This window comes from Cebus imitator, unplaced genomic scaffold (assembly GCF_001604975.1).
Source record: "Cebus imitator isolate Cc_AM_T3 unplaced genomic scaffold, Cebus_imitator-1.0 Scaffold233, whole genome shotgun sequence".
Taxonomy (NCBI): Eukaryota; Metazoa; Chordata; class Mammalia; order Primates; family Cebidae; genus Cebus; species Cebus imitator.
Genome location: NW_016107548.1, coordinates 2,603,981 through 2,613,214, shown reverse-complemented (window position 1 = coordinate 2,613,214; position 9,234 = coordinate 2,603,981). Strand labels below are relative to the sequence as shown.

Below are 9,234 nucleotides of genomic sequence, written 5' to 3'. Positions count from 1 at the left end.
ACCTCCATTAACAATGATAGTAATAATAATAATACAAACCACCATTTGTTAGGTGCCTACTAAATGCCACGTGCTTTACATGCATTATTCCATTTAACAGTTACACCGTTATTCAAGCAAATGTCATTATTATGCTATTAGCCCCATTTGACAGATAAGGAAACTGAGGTTTTTGAATGTAGCTTAGGGTACCTCTAGCAGTTCATAATAAACTCAAGCCAGCTTAAACAACAATGAAATGTGTTTTTGTACAAAATAGAATGACCAGAGGGAGGCAAGCCTTCAAGATGATGGATTTACTGGCCCATTAGTGCCATCAGGGAAGCAGGTTCTCTCTGCTGTGCCATTTCTCAAGTCAGCTGCATCCTGTGGCTGGTTCTCCCCACGGACATAAGGTGGGTGCCACCAGAAACTGGGCTGCCATTCTTATTTATTTATCTTTGACATGCATGAGAGAGAACCTCCCCAGTGTGTGGATCATGTGTACTTCCTGTGCTGGGTAGTGCCTGTTGTATTTCAGCTTCGTTCTTGCCCTTGTCTCCTCTCGACCATCTTGCTGAGAGCCTAGGCTCCCTTGCTACCCAGATTCCTATTAGATAATGTCATAATGGGAGGCACTGCCAGGAGGTTGGAAGATGAGAGGAAGGGAGAAGATATCTTTGTTTCCTGGCTTCTAGCGGTGTCTTGGGAGGTAGCCGGTGAGCCCAGTCTTTGGATCTAGCTGGGAGATTTGACTTTTCTCCACTGGCAGTGGCAGCCATGGACACTGCCATGGCTTTCTCGAGAAAGCAGGGGCTTTCTCGACACAGTGATCACGGACTCTGTGTAATCCCATTTTCCTCTTTGCTCCTCTAGTCCAGGACAGCTACAATCTTGTGGTAAACTTACTGTCTCCTTTTTACTCCTCCTACCATTCAACAGCCTTGTAACTAATTTTGCTACTTTAACCAGTATTAAATTCCCCTACTTTAGATACTTATAGTGGTTTTATTTTCTTTGTTGGACACTGACTGAAATACTTCAATTAGATAAGATCAATTTACATCATGTGTGCCCTTCTGGACAAAAATAGTTTTCATATTCTCTGAATGAATTTTAGACCATTCTGGACCCACTTCCCTGGGACAGTTTCCTTTAAGTCACATGGGATGCATGGGGAAGAGGTAGATACCTAAATAAAGTCAGGATTCTATTAATAAAGAAGAAAGAGGGATGAGGCACTTGATAGGCAACCAAAGATATCCAATGTCACTCAGAGAGCAAGAGACGAAGTCAGAATACATGTCCAAGTCCATAGGTTTCAAAATATCTTGTTGCCACTTGCAGCACAACAATATATGGTGTAGTACAAGGTAGAGTATCTAAGGCTGGGACTGGGACCCAAGTGTGTTTGCTACCAGTCTGTGAAACAGTGTCTACCTGCACATGTCTGGAAGGCAGCTTGGGTCACCAGGTCTGGGAGCACAAGCCCTAGGTGTTGAGGTGGTTAAATCTCACAAGCTGGTGTTTCACTAAGGTTGTAAGGGTTACAGACAAAATCTACTTTTATTGATTCTTTTCCCCCTCAGGACTGTCCAACTTTTGTGTTGTGTGTGTGTGCAAGCTCATTGCTCTTGGTCATCATCAACTCATGCAGGAGTTTGCAGACCTGTCATCATCAGCAACAGTTTCTTCCTTGCCATTAAAGTTGTGCTGAACAAAAGATACATTGCTTGATAATGCTCAGAGTCTTTATTCTGCTACATGACATAGTATTGATCAAGTCCAGGGTCGGCCACAGTCACATCGACTTTTTTCAATGTTCCTGATAATTTACTGCAGAATTCAAATTGAAGACAGAGCATTTGGCTGCAATTACAATCTGTCACTTAATATTTTTCTTTTTCAATATTGAATAGACTTAGTGTATCTCCTGTTGTGTTTAAAGACATTCTAAATCAAGGGCAGAATCCAGAGTATTTTTCATAGAACTATTCTTAGCGGTGAATTCTGGATTTCAAGGGATACTCACACAGAACAATTTCCCACATACCCCTCAAATAAATTTCTTCATTAGATTTCTTTTCTTTGTCTTTCCTCCCTCCCTCCCTTCCTCCCACTCTTCCTTACTTCCTTCTCACTGGAATTCCTAAATGGCTATATGAAATTTAAATAGCTTATCATATAAATTTTACTTATTTCCTGAAGAGCATCTCATTTTATATGCAGTGCATAACTACTGAAGTCATTCATTTGAGGATAGGATCTGGGAAGAGGTGAAGGTGTAAAGAGTAAATCCTATCATGGGGTGTTACAGTAAAGGCTGATTAGCTTCACACCACTCCCTCAGGTACAACAATTCACTTTTCTGTTCTCCTACAGCAGTGAACATTCTCTTAGCCTTTCTAATTCTGATCTAGAGAGTTGTAGGGGTGATTAAGAGTGTAAACAAGGAGCAATTTCAAGGAGGCCCAGTTTGTATCTATCTCCTTCACAGAAATGAACACGATTGCATTTTTGTGTATGGGGCAGAAGCAAGGGAGGTGGAGTGCCACAGAGGCATGGATAGTATGGCTGGATATTTCTGGGCCATTGGAGTTACCAAGATCACTGGGGCTGATTCAGGCCCTAACTAGCCAGGACAGCGTCCTAGGGCCTGGAAGTTTCCCTGGAGTATGGACCTCATCTTCAGCACATGCTTTAAGGAGATCCCATCTAAGCAAAAATCATCTGTGGATCACTCAATTTTTATGGCCTGTAACACCTGGGAAGGTGTGCTGTTACTTAAGAACCTGTCTTACTGGTCAGGTTAACAACACATTTCAAGTCCAGAGCATGTTACAAAACATTTCTTTGTTTTCTGGAGGGGTTCATGTCAGGTCAAGTTGAGTCAACCTTAGAAAGGTGTCTGGAAATCTTTTTCTCTTGTGTCCCACTCTTCTCCTGCCCTTCTGGGGGAGCTGCTTCCATCCTCCAGGCGCCCACAACAGGCAAGTCCAGGTAGGATTGTGTCAGTAGATTTTTACAGCCCTTTCTCGGTGTCTTCTTAGGAGTTTAGACGATTTAGAAAAACACATTTGCAAGACACATAAACCCTTCTGTTCTTGGTATTAATCGTTTCTCATAAATACCTCTGATGCTTATGATCAAAGACCTGCTTCCTGTAAGTGGCAAGAGCGAGGAGGAGCAAGGCAGGAAACGGGAAGGGGAACCCTCATCTTGCCACATGCCATAGAGATCCTTAGGCCAAGACCTTGGGCAGTCCTGGGGCAATATCTAGTTGTTTTGAGACCCACGGAAAGGAGACTAGGAAGATGAAACATGCATGAAGTCTAATTCTGAGTGGGGGATGAGGCATGCTGTATGTGGGAGCATGTGCGGGGTCCACACTGTGGGCAGTGGTATGAGATTGTAGTGACACAGCTCCCTCCACCTACCCATTTGTGCATCTTTTAGTTGCTGGAAGCAGCTATGCTCTTATCTATAATGAGTATCCTTTCTGCTTTTTAAAATGCTTGGATTTTCTTTCTATGAATTTCCACTAACATGCATCTTTAGGAAGATAAAGATTCTGCTTTATTCATATGGAGTCATTTATACAATATCAACTGAAGTCCAGAGCCTCGTGAGGTACATAAATATGACCAGAGGCTGAAAAGCATTGGGAGCATCTACTAACTATGTAATATGTTATTTCTCATGGCAGCAATATTATTTTAAGTACAAATTATATGGAGAGTGAATATAAGAATTTATTAATTAATACTTATAAATCCATTTAAGCTGCTCAGATAAATGGATAATCTAAATAGTTATGGTTAGAAAGGCTGACATGGGTTTGAGCTTCACAACATAAAACCTTCATCCCTTGGCCTTTTCCCCCAGCATTCTGCAGACAAACACTGGCTCATTTGAAGTTCTGACCTTCAAGATTTCAAAAGTAGGAGCTGAGATGCAAAAGGCATATGTCTCTTGAAATGTGTTTCTTTTTAGTCTGACGCTGAAAAGAAAAAAATATGGTGATTAATTTGATGGTCATGCACATAAAAGTATATTTTCCCCAGCAGGGCGCAGTGGCTCACACCTGTAATCCCTGCACTTTGGGAGGCTGAGGTGGGTGGATCACCTGAGGTCAGGAGTTTGAGACCAGCCTGGCCAACAAGGTGAAACCTCATCTCTACTAAAAATACAAAAAATAGCTGGGTATGGTGATATGCACCTGTAATCTCTGCTACTCAGGAGGCTGAGGTGGGAGAATTGCCTGAACCCAAGAAGTCGAGGCTGTAGTGAGCTGAGATCGTACCACTGCCCTCCAGCCTGGGTGACAGAGCGAGACTCTGCCAGAAAAAAAAAAAAAAAAAAAAGGAAGAATACTTTTCCCTGTGAGGCAGTACAATCATGAGGGTTGGGAGTGCAGGCTCTGGGGCCAAACTTCCTGGGTTTACATCCCTCTCCTGCCACTTGCCAGTGCCAGCTGTGTGGTCTTCAGCAGGTCACTTAATCTCTCCATGCTGCAATTTTCATCCTTTGATAGCTTGGATATCTGGATGGCAATGTGCCAAATCATATGCCTTTCCTACCAAACAACTTGTTATTAAGAGTGCTTAACATGTGCAAAATACTTAAGCAATGCTTTCTTAATTAGTCAGCATTCTCCCTCGCAAACTGGCGCTAACCACTCTGCCTCACAGCAGTAAGATTTCCTGGAAAGCCAGTGGAAGGCTACAGAGTGGAAAGAAAGCAGGAGTGCCCACTCGGGGCTGGGAGTTGAGGAAGCTGTGGCAGCAGGCAGCAGAAGGCGCGCCTAGGTCACTCTTGGGACTGTTCTGGCGCTCAGAGTGCCCGTGCAACTGGGATGCATCTGACTTCCAAACATTCCTTCTGTTCCGACAGCTCGCAAGATTCAGAGTCCTGGAGGCAAGGGTATTTGGCTAAGTTTCAGGCATAGCTCTTCCTGCCCTCCTCCCTACACTGTATCAGGAGTGGGTAAAAGATATATCTGATCCCCTTGGTTTCCATAACAGGAGGTGGCAAGGGAAAGTAGGCACTGGGATCTGTCTTCTTGCCAAGATTACATAAAATGGAGAATTCCATCCGTAGGAACATGTGGTGCTTAGAGTGGAGGTGTGTGGATTCTGGGCAGTCAAAAAAAAAAAAAAAATCACAAATCTTTGCTAAATTTGTATAAGGCTTCAAATTTCTCTCAATAGCCCCATGAGCAGTGTTGTGCTGGTTAATCTAACAACTGCCTCCCTGGTCCTGATTTGTAGCATTTGTCCATTTTCTCAGGGAGAACCCACTCATCATGGCTAATTTCAAGCTGCCAACATGACAGCACTTAACACAGCTGGGAAGAGATACACAGTAACATACCGCCATGCAGCATCTTTACCACACAGCTACAACAGATGTAAATAACCTCAAATGAACAGACAATAGTGAAATGTAGTACTGAGGCTGGTGCAAACGCAATCACAGTTTTTGCTTTTAATGGCAATTTAAAAGGTATTAATTACCTTTGTTGTTAACAGAAATGTAGTTTCTATAAGTTAATTTTTAATAGTAGCTGGAATTTAACAATTGGTTTACAAAATTGAACAATCAGCTCCTGTGGGTCATTACGAGCCAGCTCCAGCCTACCACTGCCTACGAAGTGGATCAATATAATGTTGTTGAGTGAGAGACAAAGAGAAAATGAAAGAAAGATTATTTATGCTTATGCAGGAAGATGTTTGGATGGAGAGGCCCAGGCCCTGGAAATTTCGTACAGTAGCTTGTAACACTGGGGACCCTTGGTAAAAAAGTAACAACAGTATCTGACATTTATATAGCAAAACACGTTTTTATTTAACATTTACTCATTTTTGAGCCTCATAACAAATTCAAGGGAAAGAGAAGCAAGGCATGTTACAGATGAGGGGACTGAGAATCACCCAGCAAAAGTGACCCCTGACAGGTGGAGCTGACACTAGAATCAGGTCCATGACACTTCCAGTTCACAGACGGTTTTCATACCAGCCTGTCTCTTTGAACCCCTGTCATCCCTGGAGCAGCCACTTATTACAATCTGGGGTGCTGTAAGCCCTCCTCCCCAGAATTCAGTCTAGGAGGCAGTTCCGTATCTTCATAAATAAAGAATAAAGTTAAGTTGGGCCCACAAATGGGCAATGGTAACTGGCTGTATTAGCAGCTGTCAAAGCTGACTCCGAGATGGGCTCCAGTGATCCTTACTCCTTGGCGTTCATGCCCTTGGACTCCTACACTGAATAGGGCTGACCTGTGTGACCAGTAGGATAAAGCAGAAGTGATGGCATGGGACTTCTGAAGCTAGTAGTAAAGAGCACTGCAGCCTCTGCTTTGTTTTCCTTTATCACTTGTTCTGAGGGGAAGCTGGCGGCTGTGTTGGAAACACCCATGGAAGGGAACTGAGGCCTCCCACCAACAACCAGCCCTACCTGGCAGCCAGTGAGTGAGCCACTCTGGAAGTGGATCTTCCACCTCCAGACAAGCCGTCAGCTGAGGGCAGACCTGGCTGACACCTGAACGGAGTCGCGTATGAATCACGCAGCCAGTGGTCCCACATTTCAGACCCACAGTAACTGTGAGAGATGATCAATGTTTATGTTGTTTGAAGCCAGTAAATTTGGGGGTAATTTGTTAAGCAGTAATAGATACGCTGAATTGCTTTCAAAGCTGCACGATATGGGTTTTGGGTCACGTCAACCAGAGAGAGAAAGGCATGAGGGACTCAAGAAACACTTTGAGTAAATTTGTTTTCCTCTTTTCACCAACGAAATTGAATTCGAGGCCAATATTTGAAAGCTTTGTACTATATAACTTCTGAAATACATTTTATTCTTAATGCGTTCCCAAATGACCTGTTGTCCATAGAAAAGTACACTCAACACTGAATGCTTCTGCTACTCTGAAGAGCAAGACAGTTCGAAGTGGAATTCACTCAGGCATCTCATAGCACGAAATCATCTCATAGCCTTTCAGACCCTATCTTCACTGTCACCTTTCAATCTTTTGGGTCTCTGGGCCACCGCATCCCCTGCCGTTTCGGAAAGCAGGAACGGAGGGATATAACGAAATAATTTGGGAAGGGACTGGGCTAGGGACCCTGCTGGATGTTGGTGGTGGAACTTTTAAATCATTTACAAAACACCAGTCCCGATCTCCTCTGGGAGACTGAGCTGTTGTTACCTCTTCTCCCGGCGTCCCTGCCCGCGGAAGTTCGCTCCTAGGGAAGTCGCTCGCGTCCTCAAGAGCACGGGAGAGGATCTCGGCGAAGCGGAAGGCTCTGGTGCCAGCTGGGAGAGTCGGCGCCGGATTTCCTCGGCTCCTTGGCGCGTTTCCTCGGAGGCGGGGGAGGCCGAACACGGACCCCGGAGTCTGCGCCCAAAGCGGGGCGCCCTCGCGCGGGGCAGGAGTGCGGGGAGGTGGGTGTGCGGGCGGCGCGCTCGCCCTCCAGTTGCAGCCCGCGCGGAGCGCGCACCGCCAGCGAGCGCCGGCGTCTCCAGCATGGAGTGGGAACTCAACTTGCTGCTCTACCTGGCGCTCTTCTTCTTCCTGCTCTTCTTACTTTTCCTCCTGCTCTTCGTGGTCATCAAGCAGCTGAAGAACTCCGTGGCCAACACTGCCGGGGCGCTCCAGCCCGGGCGCCTCTCGGTGCACCGCGAGCCTTGGGGCTTCTCTCGAGAGCAAGCGGTGTGACCCGAGTGCGGGCACCGGCGGGAGGGCACCGAGCTGCGCGGGCGCTGGGCTGGGTCTCCGCCTGGATTCTCCGTCCTCGCTGCCTCCCAGCTTCCAGGTGCGGGTCTCGGCGGCTCTGACTGGTCTGTTCCGGCGTGAGGCTCGGGGACCCGAGTCTCCGCTTCTGTGGGAGGCCGGGGGCTGCCAGCGCGTTCGGGTGGCAGGGGCGGTGGATGTATGTATTTCTGGGCTGAGATCTTCGGAAGGGACCCCCAGCTGTTCCAGGGCTGGGAGAAATGGCGAAAAGAGAATTCGCCCTTTGGAGCCGGAATGAGTTTGGACATCTGCAAGCTCTTCTCAGTCCAACTGCATTTTAGTTATACCCAAGGAGTGGAAAACTAAATTATTCAGAGAATTCAGTTCAGCCACTTTCGAACAAAATTGAAGGTTAACCTGAATATCCACATTTTTGAGAAAGAGTGTGTGATTTGGGAGGGCTGGCATGAGGAAACAGGGCGCACTTGAAGTATTTTAAATATTAGTTTACATATTTTTGCTCTTTGGGAGATGGTAAATGGAGTTCATCTGGTGGTGCTGGGGTTGGGGGCGGGGGAGAGAAGGTTCAGTGGTCCATTTGGAGGGAGCAATCCCTTCCTCCTGGTGATCCTTACTCATATTCTAGCCACCAACCACGGGCTGTGCCTGCGAATTGCTGTGCAGGGTGGGTTTTGAATCTGGGACAGCGGAGGATGAACGCTACAGTGAGAGTTATTTGGCAGATGCCTTAGGGTTAGCCGGTATGTGAACTTTTGGGTGATGGCATGGAGGGCCGGCTAAGAGAGGCACCGTATGCATAGTGTAGGGAAACAGGGAAAAGGACGAGGAAGCGGGTCTGTGGTTTCAGGTTAATTACTAGAGCTTTTGTAAAAGATGGGCGGGCAGGAGCAAACTCGAGTACCAGTGTGCCCTAAGTACCCTCTCGGTAATGTTAATTTGGGAAATAACTTCGTTCTTCAGAAGCGTTTCCCTATATTTATGTTGTCTCTCTTTCTAGAGCCTAGAGCCTCTGCCCTTGACTGGTGCATAGAGGACCACAGCTGCAATGACAGTTTGGGCCTGCGAAGAGAAGGCTGGAACAACAGGAGAGGGAAGCTTTCTGCACATGGTAAGTTGGGAATGACACATGGTTTCATGCTGGCCTTAGTTAAGACTAAACTTCTAAAGATCCTGGGCCTAAAAAAGTGTAGGTTCAGGATGGGGGAAATGGGTACAAGAAATGAAGGGACTCTCTCCCACTCAAAACTGGTGAGCTTCTACCAGGACCACAAAGCCAAACTGACTCCTAACTCATTGCAAGAATCAGTGTCTCAGTAGAGGACTATGGAAATTTAAATGAGATGTCAGGAGTGTTTGCAATTTTAATAATCATTCTGCTCTTTTGAAAGACAGTGCAAGGGGCCGGGCGCGGTGGCTCAAGCCTGTAATCCCAGCACTTTGGGAGGCCGAGGCGGGTGGATCACAAGGTCAAGAGATCGAGACCATCCTGGTCAACATGGTGAA

At 46.1% G+C, this 9,234-nt stretch overlaps 1 protein-coding gene across 8 annotated transcripts in view; it reads left to right on the top strand.

Annotated features, from left to right (window-relative positions):
• The first annotated feature begins 6,357 nt into the window (after positions 1 to 6,357).
• SMIM43 (small integral membrane protein 43) overlaps positions 6,358 to 9,234 on the top strand; it is a 7,559-nt gene continuing 4,682 nt past the window's right edge. For 2 of the 8 annotated variants that reach the window (XR_001816191.2, XR_005195326.1), the window contains exons 1-2: positions 7,703 to 7,792; positions 8,729 to 8,839. Coding sequence is in view for 2 of the 8 variants with exons in the window: in XM_037727508.1 (XP_037583436.1) it covers positions 8,242 to 8,395; positions 8,729 to 8,839 (265 nt within the window). In the remaining 6 variants the exon portion in view is untranslated. The other 6 variants (XR_005195330.1, XM_037727509.1, XR_005195329.1 and 3 more) reach the window with 6 other exon arrangements.